This window comes from Zootoca vivipara, chromosome 1 (genome assembly GCF_965207765.1).
Source record: "Zootoca vivipara chromosome 1, rZooViv2.hap1.1, whole genome shotgun sequence".
NCBI classification, from domain to species: Eukaryota; Metazoa; Chordata; class Lepidosauria; order Squamata; family Lacertidae; genus Zootoca; species Zootoca vivipara.
The window spans coordinates 83,075,671-83,098,135 of NC_142582.1; the positions used below are offsets into that span (position 1 = coordinate 83,075,671).

Below are 22,465 nucleotides of genomic sequence, written 5' to 3' on the forward strand. Positions count from 1 at the left end.
GTTACTCAGGCTTGACCTTTCCACTGAGAAAAACAAAAGGGGGCAAGCAGAGATCTAACGGTATTGAGGTCAAACTGCACTTTATGCAAGAGACCTGTGGACTGGATCTCCTGTTACCTTTTCACTTCAGAGGAGACCCCAAATTGCTTTTGAGCAGTAATACTTTGAGAGAGGGTACATTCTTTCCCACCAGCTGCTTGTACAGTATTACACACACCCTGCTTCAGAAGTGACACCAAATATAACCCATTATTTTTCTCCCATAAAACTGAATGGTTACTCCCATATGGAGAAGTGCCCCCCATGTGCTGTTTGGGAGTTTTTTTTGAGACGCTGTGTGAGTAAAACCTATTTTCTGTTCTTGGTGCTAGATGGCCAGGCTTACACTGGCAGAGATTGTGTAAGAGTGCAATATCTCTCTGCGGAGGATTCCCAGCCCTCTCCACTCTGCAGGTCTTCACAGTATATAAACCTTCCCTTCATCCTCTGCTCATCATAACAATGGGCACTTTGCTAGTTGTTAATAGTGTAGCAAACCACTGTATTGCCTAGCCACGAAATGCACAGCAGAGATAAACCAGTGGTTAAAGCATATGCTGAAGGCTCCCTAAATATAAAAGAGACAACCCTATAGCCTGTGATCGACATCAGAGAACTGGCTCTATGTGTCTTGAGCTTGTGGAGGATGGTCAATGTCATATTCAGAACTGGAAGCCTATAGGTAGAGCTGGTCCTGGGAGACCCAGGTTGGGTAGCTTTTTCAAGTCAAACTCCACTTCAGTTTAATGTTCTGCTGTGAGAGCTGCCTGTTCTGGAGCTAGTTGCTTTTCTCAGGCAGGCTGACAAGGCAACGGGAAGAAAATGGTTCCACACAACCTGGAGCGAGGGAAATATTTTGTCCATTGCATTCAGCGATAGCTGTTTCCTCCCGTCAGGATAGTTCATGTTGTGCAGGCTCCAGCAAGAAGGGCTGAGGGTTGATTCTATCTTGATCAATGTGCCATTTGCTCTGGTTCACCTGAACACACGTTGCTCTTCCCCTACTGTCACATCTCCAGCCAGCTCCTGGCTCTCTGCTAGCACAGAGATAAGAGTGTTTGTTTGATCGGAGTAAGAATCTCTTGCTCTTGTTAAAAGGATTACATTGAAGCTGAGCTTGGCATTTGTGTTTGTCTCTTCTTTCCTGCTGGCCAGCATTAGCTTTGCAATAAAGCTTTCTTTGAGGAAGTACTTGACTGGGCTGAGCTATTTTCCCCTTTTAAAGGGACTATTTCAAAGGATGTAGTTCAACTTTTGCAAGAAGATCAAACCTATCCATTCTTCAGGAAATCAACCCTGAGTGCTCACTGGAAGGACAGATCGTGAAGCTGAGACTCCAATACTTTGGCCACCTCATGAGAAGAGAAGACTCCCTGGAAAAGACCCTGATGCTGGGAAAGATGGAGGGCACTAGGAGAAGGGGACGACAGAGGACGAGATGGTTGGACAGTGTTCCCGAAGCTACGAACATGAGTTTGACCAAACTGCGGGAGGCAGTGGAAGACAGGAGTGCCTGGCGTGCTATGGTCCATGGGGTCACGAAGAGTCAGACACGACTAAATGACTAAACAACAACAGTTCAACTTTAGTCCTTGAAAGATGTTGCCCTAAACTACCAGACAGTGTAAGGCTCATCTTTACTCTGTCCTGCCTGAAGAACAACACTAAGAAAGAGCAGGCATATAGCTCCATTCATGGGGCAGTATCGTTGCCTGGAAAGTTACTGAAATCCAGTATCAGAATGACTGCTACTGCTAATACCATCAAAGAGAGAGAGAGAGAGAGAGAGAGGGAAATGCTGTGCAGAAGGTTAGGTGCACAGCACAGTCCTATGCAAAAGTTATTTTTTGACTAATTCTAAAATTGGCATACTGTAAAGTTAAACTTGGATTCTAACTTCAGTTATGAACAAGGATGAAACATTTCCCTATAACTCTAATGGGCTTACATGTCAGTTTCTGCCTATTTCATACTGTTGACTAGGGGCTTCTGCAACAGTCAAGACCAGAATTTTGAGGAAGAAGACATCCTTGGTCGCTTTCTGGAGTTCATTTTCACCATTTTCCTCCTCCATGCAATTCAGTGGGGTAAAATAAATGTCTTGCCATGCTTGACTGTTACAGAACAGTCTTGAAGCTAGTTGCAAAGTATGAAACTATGGACCAAGTGGAGGATGATTTGATGACAACTGATGCAGTTCTGCTGGAATTAAGCGTGTTTGGTTCTGGGAGTTTCCTAGTTGAGAGCTTACTTGAAAACTATATGTTAAGCTCTTTCAAGCCTTTGGAAGTGGGTGGAGATGGTAAGTGTTGTAAATGAATGAGTAGTGCTGATCAGAATGAAAATGACTGCTTTGGTCCATGGCTGCAAGGGAATCCAGATTCAGAAGGCGCTATTTCATGTAGCTGTTACCTTTTAATTTTTATTTTAAAATCATGTTCAAATACAACGTGATTTTAAAAAACCCGTTCCAATTGCTTCTGTTTGCTGGAGGTAGACTTGTACCATGTGCCCTGAATTATTGAGAATGCAGCATGCGATTGATGGTTTAGCAGAAGAGCTGCTATTCACTCTGACATCTGTCAGCAAAATGAACTGAAATATATCAGTAATTTGCTGTGGCAGGGTCTGTACTGAAACATTTCATTTTCATTGTTCAGAAACAAACGTCTCAGCTTTGTCTCTGCACAGGAAACACTCATCCTATGATACTGCCACTTGCATAATCATGTACTGCTTTTACTGGTTTTAATTGATGTTTTAAAAAAAGAATAGAGACTTCACTGCCATATTCAGCACACAAATGCCATTTAGTGCCCATCTTCTGCCTCCCCCCCCCTTTTCAGTGGAAGGGGTTTAATATAGATTAGAATCATAGTTGGAAGGAAACTAAAGCCCTCTTTATTGTACCACACCTCACAACTGCCCCTCATGCTGATTTCTGTACAGATTATTCCAATTTTGAAATTCATCCAAAATATAAATGGTGCTAGAAGCGGCGGGCTACCATGAGCAAGGGTCAGCATTCCAGAAGTGTCCACAAGGAAGACATAGATCATGGGTAGGCAAACTAAGGCCCGGGGGGGCGGATCTGGCCCAATCCCCTTCTGAATCCGGCGGACGGTCAGGGAATCAGCGTGTTTTTACATGAGTAGAATGTGTGCTTTTATTTAAAATGCATCGTTGGGTTATTTGTGGGGCCTGTCTGGTATTTTTACATGAGTAGAAGGTATGCTTTTATTTAAATGCATCTCTGGGTTATTTGTGGGGCATAGGGATTTGTTCATTCCCCCCCTCCAAAATATACCGTAGTGCGGCCCCCCACAAGGTGTGAGGGACAGTGGACCGGCCCCCTGCTGAAAAAGTTTGCTGACCCCTGACATAGATTATTATTTATATGGTGCATTTGTTTCTCACCAGTTTTTCAAAACACTCAAAGGAACATTTACAGGGATTTCGTTTTCATTCTATATCAATTTTTGTGGGGAGAAATGTAACTCAAAATGTAACTATATAAGTTTACCCTATAACCTAAGATGTTTTCCGAAAGGAGGACTATGAGTACGTTCCATCATATTGAGGTGGGGGTGGGGGTTTAGCTTCTCTCTTTGCCACTAGATTCAATTAATTTTCCCTAGATTAGATTGGTAAAATAGATGCAGTAGACAGTTTGACACAACTATCTCCCAACTGCCACAAAATATTTCTTCCATAAAAGTGTGCCTGTTTGTTATTGAAACATGATTGATCTGGAGGTTTGAAGGAGACAACATTTTCCTAGAGTGAAGTGTTTTATAGCCTAGAAACACCACATTATTTCTGTCTGATGGAACATTTTGGAACGGCTTTGCTGCAATGTTAACAGTATTGTATGGAAAGCTTTCTGAACTGAGTGCATTTTAATGCCAACCTGTCAGAGTTGGGTTGTTGGTCAATGATCAGTTTTTATGTAAAAATGAAAGAAGGCTGGAATAACTAAAAATGATGGAAAGGAGAGTGTACAAAATCCTGTTACCTCTGGGGCAGATTAACCTTGAAATTTTTTATTGCAAGCAGATAGCAACTGAAGTAAACAGGACACATTCTCCCCTGAAATAAATCCATTAATTGGTGCTGAAGTACACAAAAGGATTGGACTGGCATGCTGAGATATTAAAATGGAATCACTGCTAATTATGCTCCGTTTCAGAAAAAAATGATATATTCAGTTATGAAAAATAAAATTAATTAGAGGAGGCTGTTTGTGCTGCTGGAACCAAATTGAAATAGATCTGTACTACAACTAATTCACCCATCGACGGATTGAGAGAGTACACCTATCTCTGACTTTTTATGCTGTGGACCACAGTATCCTCCTGGAATCACTCTATGGGTTGGGGTTACTGTGTCACAGTGGTTATGCTCCTACCTACTATGGGCTCATTTTGCGCCCATGGCAATTTCCAAGTTCCATCTTTGTTCCCATACTATTATACAGTATATGAAACAGATCATTGGAGTCACATAGTGATTTGGAATACAATGTTATCAGCATGTTCTAGCTCTCCATTCTTTCTGAATCATGAATCTGGTGTTTGGAGGCAATGGCAAACTGAATTAGGGTCAATAAACTGCAACTGAATCCAGCTGAAATTGGAGGTGCTTTGGATAGGCAGTTCTTATGAGCAGAAATCTGGGAGGCTGTTCTGGATGGGATAGCATTCCACCTGAAGGAACTTTCAGGTGTCCTTGATGGCAAGGCATGCCTATTTCCAGCTACAACAGCTATGGGCATTTCTGGAATGGGATATCAAACCATGGTGTATTGACCTCATGTTTGGACCACTGAAGTTTGGGCTATTGATGTGGAACCATCCTTGAAAACAGCCTGGAAGTTTCAGCTCGTGCAGAATGCTGCTGCCCAGTTATTAACAGGGGCAGTGGGATGGGAGCATGTAACACCAATCCTAAAAGTAGCCAGTAGCTGCAATGTGCTACTGGCCTGATCCAAGTTTTTGGTAGTGGCTTATAAAACCATAAACAGCTTAGGATCCAAGTATCTGCAGTAGTGCCTCCTCCAATATCAGCTTACTCAAACCCTATGATCAGTGGGAGTGGGGTTTTCCGTATCTTCCCCACTAGGATTCATGGTTTGGGCATGCAAAGCAGGGTCTTATCTGTGGTGGCATCCTGACTATTTGATGCCCTTCCACTGAAATTTGTCCTCCCTGCTGTTTGCAACATAGAAACATAGAGTTGGAAGGCACCCCAAGGGTCATTTAGTCCAACCCCCTGCAATGCAGGAATCTCAGCTAAAGCATCCATGACACATAGCCATCCAACCTCTGTTTAAAAACCTCCAAGGAAGGAGAGTCCACCACCTCTTGTGGGAGTCTGTTCCACTGCTTAACGGCTTTTACTGTCAGAAAGTTTTTTCCGAATGTTTAGTCTGAATCTCCTTTCTTGCATCTTGAAGCCATTGGTTCAAGTCCTACCCTCCAGAGCAGGAGAAAACAAGCATTCTCCCTCTTCCATGTGACAGTCCTTAAGATATTTGAAGATGGCTATCATATCTCCTCTCAGTCTCCTCTTTTCCAGGCTAAACATACACAGCTCCTTCAAGCGTTCCTCATAAGGCTTGGTTTCCAGACCCTGGGTCATCTTGGTTGCACTCCTCTGCACATGTTCCAGCTTGTCAGCATCCTCCTTAAATTGTGGTGCTCAGAACTGGACACAGTATTCCAAGTGTGGTCTGACTAAGGCAGAATAGAGTGGTACTATTACTTCTCTAGACCTGGACATTATGCTTCTGTTGATGCAGTCTCATGGTCCACCAAGACCAAGACTAGATCTTTTTCACATGTACTGCTAGTAAGCCAGGTGTACCCCATCCTATATCTTTGCATCTGGTTCTTCCTGCCTAAGTGCAGAACCTTACATTTTCCCTATTGAAATTAATTTTGTTAGCTTCCACCCAGTTCTCCAACCTGTTAAGGTGATTTTGAATTCTGATTCTGTCTTCTGCGGCATTAGCTACCCCTCCCAGTTTGGTGTCGTCTGCAAATTTGATGAGCATCCCCTCAATTCCTTCATCCAAGTCATTTATAAAGACTTTATTATTTTAGAGATACTTTTGGTACTTTGTATGTGTTTATCTATTGATGTGCATTGTTTGTGTTATCTTTTGTTGTACATCAGCCTAGGCTCCTTTTGGAGGAAGGGTGATGTAGAAATACAGCAAATAAATACTTTTTTAAAAAAAATCTGTTGCGCTAAAGCATTACAGTACGCTCAAACTGACGAACAAAAAGAATTGAGAACATTTGACGCATCCCTAGTTACCTACCATTAAAAACTGCTTCTCAATAGCCTCAAATAAAGTTCTCTGTTTAAATAAAATTGCTTTGCAGATGTGTTCTCTAGAGCCATTTCATTAAAATGTTGACAACTCTTCTGCATACAAAATTACGGAGTTTACTGTTAAGAATCTTAAACATACAAGGCAACAAGCCTTACAATTAGATTGATATTATAGCTCTTCAGCCCAATAGCACCATGCCAGACTCTCAGGATAGTGCAGAATTCAGAGATTGTTTGCTGTTTGAACCTGTCTTTCTGTTCTTTTAAAAACTTCTTCAAAATCTGCATAGCAAAGCTAACAAACTAGACACTTGCATAGCTCTGAACTGCAAAGCAGCCAGAAGCCCTAACACCAGTTATCAATTTTATTTAACATGCAGCACTTCAGACATTACCAGATATAGACAAGGGGTGAATGCTTGTCTCCTCCAATCCTGGGCAGCCATAGTCTGTATGTATATGCTATATTGAATTTGTTCTATGCAAGGAATATACTTGCTTTGGAGCAACCACATGGCATGAAATATCAGTCATCTATATGTCAGGTGTCACATTTCCAGATACCAGAAGGGATCTAGATTAAAGCAATGACTTAAGCCACGGGAACAAATTTAGACACTAGTGCACTTTGCAAGCTCAAGTTGGAAGATTGCATCATTGCATATTTTCACTGAATTGTCTCATCAAACATTTAGGCTTCCTTGGGCAAAACCCACTGGCCCCAACTGCTATGTGCTTCTGTTGCAAAGGGGCTCAGAGGGGATTTCCCCATGGGCCAAACTGACACAAATAGAGTCCCATTGCTTGGTGAATTGCATCTCTTTTATTTTCATGCAGGTGATGGTACCCTGACTCAACAGAAAATTATCCAGAGTCATTTAATATCACAATGGTAAGGCTCAACCCAGATGGAGGAAAAACAGGGGAGGGTAGAAGGGGAAGAATGAACATGATTAGTATTTAATTATGGGTTAGAAATCAAATGTGCTTTGTGCAGAGTATTTAATTTTTTCCCTGATAGGTCTGTTGCTAAGACAGGTCAAACATCTGCTTATATAAGAGGAAAATTGCTCTTGTTGAGCCCTTTCTCTGTAGCAGCTCCAGTCCAACATGACAGAAATGCTCAGCGGTGTTAAATAATAGGGCTTGCTCTATGAAAGCAGACATTGGTAAATCTGTGCATTTGCTTAGCAATGCTTCATTCTTGTCTTCAAAAGAAAGGACGTAACTTTCATGAGCTTCAGAAAGCTAGCCTTGATTTTAAAAACCCCATAAACTGTTCAAAGATGCTTTAAACTGCTAAATGCTGGAAGTAAACAACAGGAAATGGATAATGTTCATGAGCATCTTCTGCTGGTGAATTTGCTTGAGAAACCTGGCTAGTCACCTGACTAGTGCCATGTGCCCAAAGTGGGTTTTGGCTGTTTATCTCCTGAACAGCAGTTCCCCTTCTTTGCATAGCATTTGTCTTCTGAAACTGAAAGGAATTTCAAAGTAGTTGTTCCTTCCGAAAGCCTGCAGTTAAAAGGGAAAGGTAAAAAAAAAAATCCCATTGGGCATTCCTATAATAGTTACTTGGATCAGTTCCTATATCTTGAATTCCAAAATGAATTAAGGCTTTCCATTAAAATCTAGAGTAAGGACCATTGTGGAATACTTACTTTCACGTCTATGAGCTGCAAATTTTCTTACATGTCAACAAAAGTGTATGCTGTATTTCAGATCAAAGCTGACAATGTTTTTCTCATGGACTTTGACTTGAGAGATTAATAGTGCAATCATATATATGTCTATTCAGAAGTAATCCCATTGAGCTCAATGGAACATACTCCCAATTAAGTATGTATAGGATTGCAGCCTAAGTTTCTGCATCTACATTCCTAAATCCCATGGAAATCAATAGAATTTATTCATGAGGAAATGCATTCAAGGCATAAATAATTATTTCATTTTGGAGTGTGGGGGGGTTATCATTACTTTGTTAACTTAACTGTATTTCCAACAAAAATAGCTTGCCATTGATCCTGAACCTAAGGTCAACCTGAGAAGCTGTAGCAAGGAACTTTAATCATTAATTTCTTCTCCTGTTGGCAGCTAATATATCTTACCACCACCACCACAGAAGTCACCACAGTTGTAGCTCGAAAGGCTGCCGAAAAGCTGTGTTGCCACTTTTGCAAGGACATAATGATTCCAGGAGATGACACCCCTTCTTGAATATGAAAGTCTTTTCTTATCCTGCTTATTTCTTGTCTGCTCAGTCCAGGTATTTTCTAAGCAAACATTCACTTTGTCTTCCAAAACTCTGTGATTTTGCAGTCACTATGTGGATAAGAAGGGACAAAATGGTGACTATTGTTCCTGCTTTAACGGAACAATCTGTGGAATCCTTGAAATTAACTTTGGATTCAAGTCTTCCATTTCATGTATGTTGAGTTGCATATGTTTTTGGCTGTATCCAGTGCTGCAGTTATACTGATGTCTCTTCCGCTCTTGTCCCTGCCAGCCCATCCCCCTGCACCCTCAAAATCAGCTCCAGAGAGTTAGGGTAGGAGCAGATTTTTGGTACAATGAGGGTAGGAGTAGGAGAGATGAAAATCCCATTGTGCCAGTGGAAACCCGCTGGCACAAGATTGGATATAGCCCTTTGCTCTGAACTTGCAGGTTCAGAACTTAAGCTGTACAAATGAGCTCAAGCATACTTGCTCAAGTTCTCTGATGCCTGATTCACTTGAGTTTAAAGATTAATCAATTTAATAAATAAATACATGCCACTGAACATTCCCTCGGGGTTCCAAGGTGATGGGGCTGGAGCTGCCAACAAAGCTTACAGCCCACAGCTTCTACTTTTCTTTTATACTGTATCAACTTCTCTGCAGCTTTTGAGACTGTTGACCACAGTATCCTTCTGAACGAGCTTCATGGCTGGACTGAAGTGGTTTTATCTCCAGCTGTTGTTGGGCTACAAATCCCATCATCCCTGGCCAGAAGGACCAGTGGTCAGAGATGATGGGAATTGTGATCCAAAAACAGTTGGTGATCCAAGTTTGGAAAACCCTGCTAGAGTGATGATGTTGGTAGCCCTGCACATCTCACCATTCTACACTGAGACTAGTACCTTGACAGGAGTGTCCTGTCCACAAGAAAATCCCCCCCAACCATTCAGGAATAATTCTGATTCTATTGCTCTTGGAAAGGGGGGAGATCATCTTAATAGGTCCTCCACCCCTACAGGGGACATTGTCATGGCCAGTCAAACCATACCAGAAAATGTAAAAAGGTAAAGGGACCCCTGACCATTAGGTCCAGTCGTGACCGACTCTGGGGTTGCGGCACTCATCTCGCGTTAATTGGTCAAGGGAGCCGGCGTACAGTTTCCAGGTCATGTGCCCAGCATGACAAAGCCGCTTCTGGCGAACCAGAGCAGCGCATGGAAATGCCGTTTACCTTCCCGCTGTAGGTACCTATTTATCTACTTGCACTTTGACGTCCTTTCGAACTGGAACTGCTAGGTTGGCAGGAGCTGGGACTGAGCAATGGGAGCTCACCCCGTCGCAGGGATTCGAACTGCCGACCTTCTGATCAGCAAGCCCTAGGCTCTGTGGTTTAACCCACAGTGCCACCTGTGTTGTACATAACAGCAAATTCACTTCAAGCTCCCCTATCAGCAGAGTCGAGTTGCCCCACACTGTTAAAGGGTATGTCCTACCTCACAGGCTGCAGGCTAATTGCTAATTTCAATATATTTTCAGCTACACAGATACCTGTGTATATATACAAAATCTAGAAAAATCAATGCTATTTTAGTGCTGTTCTAGTATTCAAGGCTTCCCTGTCCCTATCTTAGTATATGCCATACCAGCCTCGCTCTTTAAAAGCCAGGCAAGTCTAACTGATGTTAGTCAGTGTAGATGTAACACAGACATCCAAAGGTTAGCCCTGCCAAGTCACCCGCAATTTGATGCCATATACTCTGCTCACAAAGGAGCCGGGAATTAAGCCGGATGATGCAATAGCTTCAGCCACAGTTTAATGCAGTCTTTGGGTTGTAGGAAAGCTTTCCAGGGGAGAGGTGCCTGGAGCAAGTTTTTGAACGTTGTGGACAAGATATGTGATCCTTTCCTATGTTTCTTTTGCAGCTGATTAAAATAACAGTTTAAGTTTTAGAAGATAAACTTTTCATTGTCAAATATATATAGTGTTTTTAAAAATCCAATCTTTTTGACGTGATTTTTAAAAATGTCGTCTTGATGTTACATGTTTAGCCCAAAAATATTTCTTCGGCTACTGTTCTTCTCAAGTAGCTTTCTTATTACATACGGAGGGGAAATGAATACATAGCAAATGAGGTGTCAGTGTGATTTTGAGAGGCAAGCATAGCCTGAAGTCTGAAAACATGTTTGCAGGACCATGTTATGTGCCGCTCTCACATCATTTGCAAATATGGGCTGGAAAGCAGCAATTCTTTTACAGGTGATGTATGTTATATGAACATGTCAAACTGTCTTATAAGGAGTCAGACCCCTGGCAAAGGCTGTCCAAAATCTCAAACAGAAGTCTTTCCCAATTCCATGCAGACAACTGAAATTTACCACTGCAGACAACTGAAATTCCATTACTGTTTTATGCAATTGTATGAGACCTGTATACAGTATTGTATAGATGTGTGTTGTCTTATGCCCTGGATGAAGGACAGATTAGAAATTAAATTAAATTCCTTCCAGAAAAAAATTCCTTAGAGACCAACTAAGTTTGTCATTAGAAATATTCTTACTAAAAACCAATAAAGAAATGTCAATACGGTCAGAAGCCAAATGTCTTGGGAGAGCAGTGGTCCCCGAACTGCCCCCCCCCACTCCATAGAAATTTGACTTCTTTGGAATTGCCCTATTGATCCCAACCTGTGTCTTGGAAGTAACGCGTGTTGTCCATACACACGGTAGTCCGTCGAAATGCAACCCTTCGCCATTTGGAGGATCCGTTTTGTAGCACAAGGCAAGGGTTAGGCGGGCTGAAGCGACGGAGCCCCAGACCGACCATCCTCACAACATCTTCCTTCCAAATCGGGTTGACAAAAAACCAAGCGCTGCTTTGCAAGCGACACGTGACACAGCGATGTATGTCTGCACTGATCTTTTTGCCGTCTTAAGTCGTGTTTGTGTGTGAAAATCCTCCCCAGTGCAAGTGGGGTAACAGCAGCCAGAGTTTGGGGCTGCAAAGAGGAAGAAAACGGACCATGTGGGGAGCGGAATTTAAATCCACACTCTCACGCTTACCCCCCCCCCCAACGCTGCTAATAAAATCCCCTAGCGTTGCAGTGGGTTGGACTGATGACCCTTGGGACCCCTCCCCACTCTACAATTCTATGATCGAAGTCGGACTTCTATGATTCTGTGCTTCCCCTGCGGCTGCTTCAAAGTTAAAAAGAAAGAAAAAGTCGGCAGATCCCATCGCGCGCCTATTCCGCGTCTGCTTTCTCCAGGAACACCCCCCTCCCCCAGCAGGCGGGGGCGACGTGTTTTGGCGCGTCCCTCGTCCTTCTCTCCCCCCCCCCCGCCTCGCCTTCCGGGTTCCCTCGCTCCCTCCCCCGGCCGTTTCTGCGGTGGATGCTGGCGGGGCTTTCCGCTGCTCCTTGGAAGAGCAATAACCCCACGGCGGCGAGGGAGAGCGCCGGCGGGAGGGAGGGAGCGCGCGTAGACGTCGTCGTCAGGCGGAAGGGAAGCGGCCTCACCGCCTTTAAATGGCATTGCTTGTCATCTGAGCATGCTCCTGTGTGGGCAGGCGAGGGGTATATATACATCGGCTGCGAGCGCGGGGAGATCCAGCCAGGCGCTGAAGCAGCGTGGCGCGGGGACACCACCAGAGCGCGCGCTTCTTTCTGCGAGTCACCGCCGCCGCCGCCGCCAGCAGGATTTACCCTCCTCACCAGCGCGCTTTTTCGGCTGCGAAACAGCAGAAGCCACCCTCTCGCTCCACCTCCAGCGGCTTTCCCGCCTTTTTCGCCCGGGACGTCTCCCTCGCATTACACACACAGAGAGAAACGCCTCGAGGCAGCGAAGAAGAAGCACAAAGCGAGACCCAAGCGCGAGGCGCTCTCCGGGGCGCTTGTTTTCTGGCGCGCGCGCTCTCCTTCTCGGCGTTCCCTTTTCTGCTGCTTTGTTTTCTTTCCCGCGCTCGATGGCTGCAGCCGCCGCCGCCGCCAAGCCCGCGGAGCTGATGGGCATCTGCTCGAGCTACCAGGCGGTGATGCCGCCCTTCGTCTGCATCGCCGAGGAGTTCCCTCAACCCAGCCGGCCGGCCAAGCTGCCTCGGGGCAAGCTGCGCAGACCCCGCCAGTCGCGCTTCAAGACGCAGCCGGTGACCTTCGACGAGATCCAGGAGGTGGAGGAGGAAGGGGTCTCCCCCATGGAGGAGGAGAAAGCCAAGAAGTCCTTCCTGCAGTCCCTCGAGTGCCTCCGGAGGAGCACCCAGAACCTCAGCCTGCACCAGAGGGAGAAGAAGCTCAGCAGCTGCGGCCGCCTGAGGAACAGCCTGGACTCCAGCGACTCCGACTCCCCGCTCTGAGAGACCCGCGAGGGGGGCAGGAAGGAGAAGCGGGCAGGACAGGACGGGACACCCGCTGCCCCTCTCTGGCCCTGCGCTCCCCAAGGCGCCGCGCTCCATAAGGAAGGGAAACCGAGAGGAACTCCGCAGAGTCTATTTTCTCAAGCCGAAAGGGACGGTTTCTGTTCGCTTGGCTTTTCCCTCGCCTGGAACGGATGCCCCCTCCTTGTTTTGCCTCCTACATCCAAATCCTGTAACAAGACAAGAGACTTTGGGAAGAGCGTGCGCGTCGCCACCTCCTCGTTTCCTTTCCCTTCTTTTCTTTTCTTTAAAACTCTGATAAAGATCCGGTGTGAATGTAGTAGATGCCCAGGGCAGTTCGCAAGTGAGGTCAAAATCTTTTTAAAGAAAGTGCTTGTATGTATGCTTTTACATTGACTGAGTTTTTCTCTCTACTCCCCCCTCCCTTTTTTTTAGAAAACGAAGGGGAAATAAATGAAAAATTGCACATCTTTTTCTAACTGTTAAAAAAATATATATGAGATGCTTTATGGATGCAATCCGCTGCTGGACTTTATATTTATTTTTGCATTTAAACTCTGGACTGCATTAACTTAAAATGTTTATACCTGAATGTCTGTAATTATTTCCACAGAAGAGAAATAAAATTGATATATTTGCACAATGCACCTGGGACTGATTGATAATTGCATTTGAACTTAATACATCATAATAATATTTATAGACATGCCCCTCATAAATTATCATGGTTGTATACGTACACCACAATATGTAAGTACATACTGTTTTTTTATCTTCTGAAGAAGCAACACACAGAATGCTGTGTATTTACTACAGTGCTTTAAAATGAAGGAATGGTTAATATAGATATAATAAGTTGAGAGTTGGAATGCAGTTTTTTTTAAAAAAAATAAATAAATCCTGCAATGTAATGTTGCAGAGTGACTCTGATAACAACTTCAAGTAGTGAGGTCTTGATGTTGAGGTTAGCTTATTGACCGATGCCTGATAGCAGTTTTCTCTTCTGGGAACCCAAAAGGGTTGTGAAGTTTTGAAACTGGATACAGTACTGCAGTTCTTGTTATGCAAGACAGGAGGCTTGGGGAGAGACTCCTGCACTCTAGGAAGAGGCATTTATTTATTTGCTTCCCATCCCAGTAAAAACTAAAAAACTGCCCATATTTCTCTTTTCCTCTGCTCCCTTCCTCTGCTCGTTCATGTGCAGTTTTTCTACCTTTCATTTTAAACTGCTGCATCTGTGCAGGGAAGTGCACTTCTAAAAGTGCTGAGACCGTAAGAACTGCTGCTCCCAGTTTCTTAAGCATCAGAATACTAATGTCTGTTCTTCCTTCAATGCATGCTTCTAACTATCTGTCAGCAAAGCACTGCACTATGTCAGCCTTTTAATTTATCATACATGCTCCTGGAGCCCTGACACTGTATTTTGGAATTTTTCTAATAGCCCAAGGGAAAGGCCTCTCTTTCTCAAGAAATCAGTTGTTGTGAATGAGACTGGTCCTTAACTCTGCTTGTTTGGATTTGGGGAGAGGACCAAGAGACCAGGGTGGATCCTCAAAACACAAGTTTCTGAGAAAAGATGAAAGTGGGAGCTGGTGCCAGAAATCCCCCTGGAATAAGAGGCACTAGCAGAGATGAAGATGATTGAAGTGTCAGCTAAGTGGTGATGCTGCAGAACAGAATGCACTTAGAACCTTGATGTGAATAGCACTAAATACTGCAGAATAGGACAAAAGCAAGCCATATAGGAAGCCAAGAGTTTCTGGTTTATAGGGGAAATGTTTCTAGTCTGGATTAAAGCGTGTCAGCAGAGCAGCATTTTTCAATTTATCAAAAAGAAACAAAACAAAATGCAAGAAACCTTTTAGAGTTCATCATGAGAAAAATCCATTAATAATCAGACAAGCAAGGAAGTGAGATATATTCCTCATCAGTTTCTGTAATAAAAACCCTCTGTAGAGCACCATCAGTATTCTGTTTCAAATGCTGGTTTAAGAGTTCTGTTTACAAGGCCTTGCTGATATGTATAGCTTAAGCATGGGTTATTATGTATCACTGTCCAGAGGTTGACTAGGTATTTTATGCTGTTTTATGGATACGTTAGGTTTATCACCCTAGATACTGTGCTTATTGTGCAGCAAAAGCCTATAAAAAAAGCCAGAACAGGAAATGTGTGAGCCAGCCATAGAAGACAAACTAAACTATATTCTTTATATGCACATATGTACACACTCATAATCTATATATCCAGAATGCAAAAATATCACGGTAACTTGGAAGCTAACCCTCCATCCTAAATGCAAGCATGCTCCACTTCCAAGTTACTTTCAAAAGAAATAATTGTTTAAAAGTCACCTGTTTTTCTTCTCGGATATTTCCAGCATTACTTGTGATCTGGAAATCCCACTGTAAGTGAGGTTGCTTGGAGACTCAAAACTGCCCCTTTGTCCATAGCTTTTAAGTAACCCTACAGCTGGGCCAATGCTCACTTAAAGCATTTTGTGACTCTAGTTAGTCTAGTAGGATTCAAGCTACTGCATTCTTGGATGACTCAAGCGATGTGGCTCTGCAGGTTTGTGTTAAGGGTTTAGGTAAAAAAAAATCTGTTAAAAGGTAGTCAGTCAGGAAGAATCTCAGGCTGCCGATAAAACTTCCCCTCTTGGAGCTCTCTATTCTACACAAGCTGGCATTAAGGAGGCTGTTTACCTGTATGCTTCCCATGGCTGTGTTTGTATGTAGCTGGGGTGCCATCAGAAATGGGCAGGCAATGCTGTACTGTACTGCCAGACTGCAGACAGCAACACAGCAGTAGGCAGCAACAGCATCTGCAGGAAAAGGATTTGCATTGGCTTTATACTTCCAAGAACTCCGTTTGGAAATCTAGTTAGGAACAGATCAGCGGGGGAGAGAAGGAGGGAGGGAGAGAATATTATAAAGGCTTCATTATTCCCAATAGAATATTTCAGAATAAAAACAAGGCGGTTGTTTAGTGGCAAATGCTAACTTATTTTAATGCATGCAGATTTTATTTATTTATTTAGAAGAGGTGTCCTGGTATTAAGAGCAACACAGCCAGCTGGTTTAAGATGGGAAGGGGGTTGTCTCTCATATTCCCTCAAAATGATGGTCTAACAAGTTTGTCAGATGTCCCCTTCTGAAAGATGCTGTGTTTATGAGTATCTGCATGGGGTGGGAGGGAGTTTGGGTAGGCACAACATCTCCCATTAGCACAGCCTTGCGATGAAAGAGATTTCAGCAACTTAACTTTCCCTTGGAATGAAGCTATTAAAGATGTGGAGAGCCTGCTAGGCTAAGAAGTCCGTGATCCCTTGAAGTGGGAAAGCAGGGCAACTTTTTATGGAAGCCCCCCCCCTTTTTTTAAAAAAAATCCTTTATTTAGAAAGATTTGTAGACTGCTTAATCACAAAGCTGTGAGCAGTGCACATTCCAAAATTCTAGATAAAGCACAGGTAAAAGCCAAAAGTTAAACCCACAGACTATCACCAAAACAGTCACCATGGTGTGAGCATGGAGGGGTTATGTAGCTTTCATCAGAGATGACATAAAAATTACCCAGATGGACTTCCTAGTGGGAATTGCATTTTACCAGTCGTCATATATTTCTAAAAACTCACAAACAGAAGAGCATTTTGGGGAGGAGCCATTTAAAATCTGTGCAAACAAACAAGGAAGAGCTGGGCATTCAGTTCAACAAACTTTCTGGATATGGCCTGTCTAGACAGTTTATTGAACACCGTTCATCGCTTGGCAGGCAGTTTGACATTCCTGGATAGGAATGCAATTGCCCATCTTAATCCCAAAATTTCTATCGTGCAGCATTATGCCTTAATATACAAAGGATTCTAGCAGGTATGTGGGGAAGTAGGATCATTCCTGTTATTTTCCAAAGAAAGGAAAGAAACCGATGAATAAATGCATTGTGTATTATGAGTTAGATCAATTGTTCTGCATAGTCTTTTAGTATCACTTCTGATTGTTGCTCTGGGTGGCATTAATGAACACCAAAGCAGGCAGTTCATCACACAGTTATGGCATTTACTGATGAAGTATAGAGGAAAAATCCTCCCTCCTCAGCAGTACACCATACAGACTGGGTTGTAGCATACATAGGAAGCTGCCTTGGTCTTTCTAGCTGAGGCAGCACATATGGTAGAGCACAAGACTCTTAATATCAGGGTCATGGGTTCGAGCACCATGCTGGACAAAAGATTCCTGCATTGCAGGGGGTTGGACTAGATAATCCTAGTGGTCCTTTCCAACTCTAAAATTCCATGGTTCTATACTGACTGGCAGCGGCTCTCCAAGGTTTTGGACATGAGATTTCTCCAGCCCTATTTGGAGACCCTGGGGGTTGAACGTGGGGCCTTCTGCAAGCATAGTGGGAGCTGTGCCACTGAGCTAGTTCCCGTCTAGTGCCATGCTTTCTTAGTCTTCCCTTAAGCCAGGCAGTTAACTGGCTACAATTGTCCAGATTCTTCATGATTGTTTAAAATAAATAATTGCACTCATCAAACTTGTTTGTCTATTTCTTCCCCTAATTCATTTACTGCTGATATTTGTGCCCATTTTCTAAATGCTACCATTGAGCGTGGGGGGTACAAACAGATAGAAATATTTAATAGTATACAACAGTATGCAAACTTGTAATGAAATCAAAAGTAGGTGGAAGCTGGATAGCAGAGCTGAAATGTCCTGCTTCCTCAGAGAGCAGACTTACCTTTGCTGCTTTTTCCTCCCCCCTCACCTCTCCCTCCCGCTTTTTTGTTTCATCTTTTAGATTATAAACTGACTAGAGAGGTCATTTTGACTGGTATTGTTCTGTAAGTTGTTGCGAGAGCCTGTTTAGTTGAAGAGCAGGGGGGGAAATTGCCTTCATGGCAGGAATTGAACCAGAGATTTTCTGCATGCAAAGCAGATGCTGTACCACTGAGCTATGATCCCTAGGAGAAACACTTTGATATGCTAATCTGATCAGGAATATTAGCACATTTGTACTGGGAAGGCATGCTGATACCTGTATATACCCCTGACAATTGGACTTGCTGGCTGAGACTGATAGGAGTTGGGAATCTTATACTGTATCTGGAGAGCCACCAGTTCACAACTGGTGCCGTTAGGCATCAGCAGAGCAATGAGGATTTTCATATACAATTCAATATTGATCTCAAATGTCAAAACGGGCATTCACCCTCCCCTCTCAAAGCATACCCACAAGAGTATGCTTTTCACAATTTTAAGGTTATTGTTTGTTGTTAAATGCTCAATGTGGATGAGAAGTTGAACTTAATTGTGGGTGCTGTGTATGGGAATATTGATATAAATTCACTTAGTATAATCATATTACAGATTTATACCCACATGCTCTCCCTTCTCATAGTTCATCTTCCAAGTAGCAGTTTCAGTTGAAAGCTTTTTGAAGGGATCTGTTTTATGTCAACTCTTAATATACCCTGAATACAGATAGTGCTATAGGAATTAATATGCAGCTCCAGAGGTAATACAGCAATCTTTGGCTTCGTTGTAGACACTGAGATGATCCATACTTCTTGGCCTAGTCTGTGGTTTGAAGTTGTTTTCCACTCACAGTTCTGAGGCATTACAGTTCAGCAGTAAATAGTAAAATCCATGGCTGATGAGTTTAGGCTGTGGGGATGCAGCTGCAGACATTCCTGGGGGAAACTGATAATCAGGATCCATTTCCATGTGGGTTCAGACCCTGCATCAGTAGCTCTGTACTGACCACTAGAGGAAGGCTTTTTTCACATTACAGCAGCTCCCTTATGAAGGTTTCTAGGGCTGGAGGGCATAGCTGCCAAGTTATCCCTTTTTAAAAGGGATTTTCCCTTATGCTAAATAGGCTTCCTCGCGAGAAAAGGGAAAACTTGGCAGCTATGCTGGAGGGTGCGGCAACTCAGGTGAAACAACCATCCTCTGAGGGCAACTGCAGAGTCTCTCACCCCTCACCCAAATGCAGGCTTCACACTGAATTCAAAGAAAATTAAGGTCTTCCTAGGTAATGCATTATTTTCAGTTGGGTGGTTATCATTTTTTCTCTCTCTCTCCCACAATATTTGTATTTTGGAGGGTTGGGTTATTTGTTCATACTTAAAACCTGTGTAGAAAGGTTCCTTTCTTGAGAGGGAAGTGAAAAAGGAGAAAGTGGAGGAGGAAAGGGAGGCAATGGCACGACATGCTTGCAAAAGGATTCTTGGGTTACTGAAAAGGGCTCAGAGGATGTTATTTATTTGCCTATTACTGTTGATACTGTGTCCTGGCAATTGTGCTGCTGAAAACTTTACGAGGTCCTAACTCAACTGCTCATAATCCTCTAGGAGGGCTGCACAGGAACAAGCAGCATGATTATGTTCCTTGGCACAATTCTAGAGACATTCAATAATAAGAGAACACAATTTCTTCATACTTAAAGAAAAAGAAAGAAATGAAGCAGCCACTGCTGAGTGATTTTGCTGCTCAGTTTTTAATAGCTGCTGCACTCTGAAGTATGCCAAGTCATTGGCAGCCTCTACCTCATCCTGTCCTTTTTAACTGTTCCTGTTTGGCATTATATTAACTATACACACATAGAGCTGAGGGCAGAGATAGCCGTATAACATTGTTACACCAGCATATACATTTGCCATCAAAGAGGGAACCATAGAGGCTGGATGAAATGTTTGCAAACCTAGGCTATAGCATTTGAGACTAAGACTTGCTGATCAGAAGGTCGGTGGTTCGAATCCCTGTGACGGGGTGAGCTCCCGTTGCTTGGTCCCAGCTCCTGCCAACCTAGCAGTTCGAAAGCACGTCAAAATGCAAGTAGATAAATAGGAACCGCTACAGCGGGAAGGTAAACGGCGTTTCCATGTTCTGCTCTGGTTTGCCAGAAGCGGCTTTGTCATGCTGGCCACATGACCTGGAAGCTATACGCCGGCTCCCTCGGCCAATAATGCGAGATGAGCGCGCAACCCCAGAGTCGGTCACGACTGGACCTAATGGTCAGGGGTCCCTTTACCTTTACCTTGTTATAGTTAACAGGAAATCAATAAGACTTTTATCTTTTGGTAAATAAAAATCAGCACTGGCAGGCTATCCTTTAAAACCACGTAAGTTAAAGGAACCAAACTGGGAACCAAAGATAAACAGACCTGTGTTTAGTAAAGGTCTTGTGAATCAAGAGTCCTGCCAGAACAGTATTGCCGAGTCCGAATTTTTAAAAAGTAAATGGTGAAAAATTAAGGTTGAGAAGAAAAAATAGGCATTTGAATAATAAAAGAGCCATTCTGTTAATACAACTGCAAACTATACAGTGTTGTGTCTTTTTAAAAATGTGACCTAAACCTTATAGAGAACTTTAAACCAATGTACTCTTATTGGTGGCCTATTTACAAGGGTACAAATAAGGATGTATGATTATGGCACAGAATACTGCTTAAATAGCCATGATTGAGTTGCTGCCCTTCTGCAGCTCTCATCTTCACAAACCTTTCATTCAGAGAGGAAAAGAATACCCACTCTTTCTCTCTTACCTCATAGATGAATTTTCCCAAACTGAGTGGCCGCTGATTTGACAGGGCCTGAAAGGACACCATTAGCCTTTCGTTGAGAGTTTTTTTTCCCTCTCTCTCTCGGTTGATAGCAGGTGATTGTTAGGTGTCTTCTACATAGGAACTGTCGCAGCTTTGGCAGAAATGGCATTGGGCAGGAGCCACACGTAAGGGGGACCCTCTTGAAGGGCCTTGAAGAGGCACCCAGGCTCCTGCCCTGAACCTGGGGTGGACTGGGCCTGGTGCAACTCATCTCAGGTTAGCAACAGGATTCCAGTCACATGGTTTCCACCACGTTGGGTCTTTGTGCTCTGGTCAACTCCCATGGCCTTCCCCAGTTGGTATGGCATTTCAGGCTTCAGACAGGAAGGATTGGAGGTTAATGGACCCTGGCTCAATGCCATGGCAACCCTGCTTTCCTCACTGTAGCCAGTAAAAGGTTGTGACCTATTTTCACTCGTACCCATGTCCCAGGTATTGTCTTATCTCTTTACCTGGCCTGGAGAATACAACCACAATGTACCTGCCATGCCGATCAAAATACAGAGAGTTGATGGGGGGAAAGGGAATCGGTTCCATTTCCAAATGTGAAGGCCTTGTGTGCGTAGTAGTAGGCACAGTTTCAGACATACACTCAGTTCATTGCATACACTCTGCAGGTAGAAGCTCCCTCAATTCTTGGCATCTCAAGTTTTAAAGGGCCAGGGAGCAGGTGATGGGAAAGGCTCTGGAAAACGAGTGGCAGAGTCTTCTTCTTTGGCGCTCACTCATAGCCGAGTAAGATTGTCTCCCATAAACACGGTTTTAACAATGAGTCCATAAGTGATTGTGGAGGCCAATTTAGGATCCACGCGTCCTTCCACAGTGGGGACATTGGTTTCTGGGCGGGAGTTGATCATGGTGTGGATTTGCCAAGCGTGCCTTCCTCTTGGCACATTTCTCCCTTACGTCCAAAGCCCATGACACCACTGGTAAAGGCTGTTCTCCAACTGGAGCACTCGCAGGCCAGTGTTTCCCAGTTGGCAGTGTTTATACTACATTCTTAAAGATTTGCCTTGAGACAGCCTTAAACCTCTTTTGTTGACCACCAGCATTACGCTTTCCATTTTTAAGTTCAGAATACTGTAGAGTAGTTGCTTTGGAAGACGATCATCAGGCATTTGCACAACATGACCAGTCCAACAAAGCTGAATTTGAAGAATCATTGCTTCAACACTGGTGATCTTTGCTTCTTCTAGTACACTGATATTAATTCGCCTGTCTTCCCAAGTGATGTGTAAAAATTTTCAGAGACACCGTTGATAGAATTTTTCGAGGAGTTGGAGATGGCGTTTATAAGTGGTCCATGTTTCACAAGCATATAGTAAGGTTGGCAGTACAATAGCTTTGTAAACAAGCACTTTGGTTTCCCTGCGAATGTCCCAGTCCTCAAACACTCTGCACTTCAATCGGGAGAAAGCCGCACTCGCAGAGCTCAGGCGATGCTGGATTTCGGCATCAGTGTTGGCCCTTGTGGAAAGGTAACTGCCTAGGTAGGAGAAGTGATCAACATTTTCCAACGTTACACCACTGAGTTGGATTTGTATCACTGCAGAGGGGTTATTTTGTACTTGTTGGTGCAGCACTTTGGTTTTTTGGATGTTGAGTGACAAGCCAAGCTTTTTGTAAGCTTCTGCAAAGATATTTAGGATGGTTTAGAGGTCATCCTCTGAGCATGCACACACTACGTTGTCATCAGCATACTGAAGCTCTATGACGGAAGTTACAGTAACCTTACTTTTTGCTTTCAGCTTGTTTAGATTGAAGAGCTTTCCATCTGTTCAATATATGATTTCTACTCCGGTGGGGAGTTTCCCGTCGACAAAGTGTAGGATCATGGCAATGAAAATAATGAATAGAGTTGGGGCAATAACACAACCCTGTTTAACACCTGATCCCAC

At 43.6% G+C, this 22,465-nt stretch overlaps 2 protein-coding genes across 5 annotated transcripts in view; one reads left to right on the top strand and one right to left on the bottom strand.

Annotated features, from left to right (window-relative positions):
• Nucleotides 1-7,691: 7,691 nt before the first annotated feature.
• Nucleotides 7,692-22,465, bottom strand: part of LOC148687644 (uncharacterized) — a 45,507-nt gene continuing 30,733 nt past the window's right edge. For 2 of the 4 annotated variants that reach the window (XR_015949872.1, XM_088669088.1), the window contains exons 4-5: nucleotides 15,667-15,840; nucleotides 7,692-7,893 (exon numbers count right to left, since the gene is read on the bottom strand). Coding sequence is in view for 3 of the 4 variants with exons in the window: in XM_088669088.1 (XP_088525214.1) it covers nucleotides 15,711-15,840 (130 nt within the window). In the remaining variant the exon portion in view is untranslated. The remainder of the gene's footprint in view (nucleotides 7,894-15,666; nucleotides 15,841-22,465) is intronic. The other 2 variants (XM_088669092.1, XM_088669099.1) reach the window with 2 other exon arrangements.
• C1H11orf96 (chromosome 1 C11orf96 homolog) lies at nucleotides 8,031-13,608 on the top strand. The gene has a single exon (XM_035116019.3). The coding sequence runs from the start codon at nucleotides 12,142-12,144 to the stop codon at nucleotides 12,940-12,942; it is 801 nt and encodes a 266-aa protein (XP_034971910.2). The 5' UTR covers nucleotides 8,031-12,141; the 3' UTR covers nucleotides 12,943-13,608.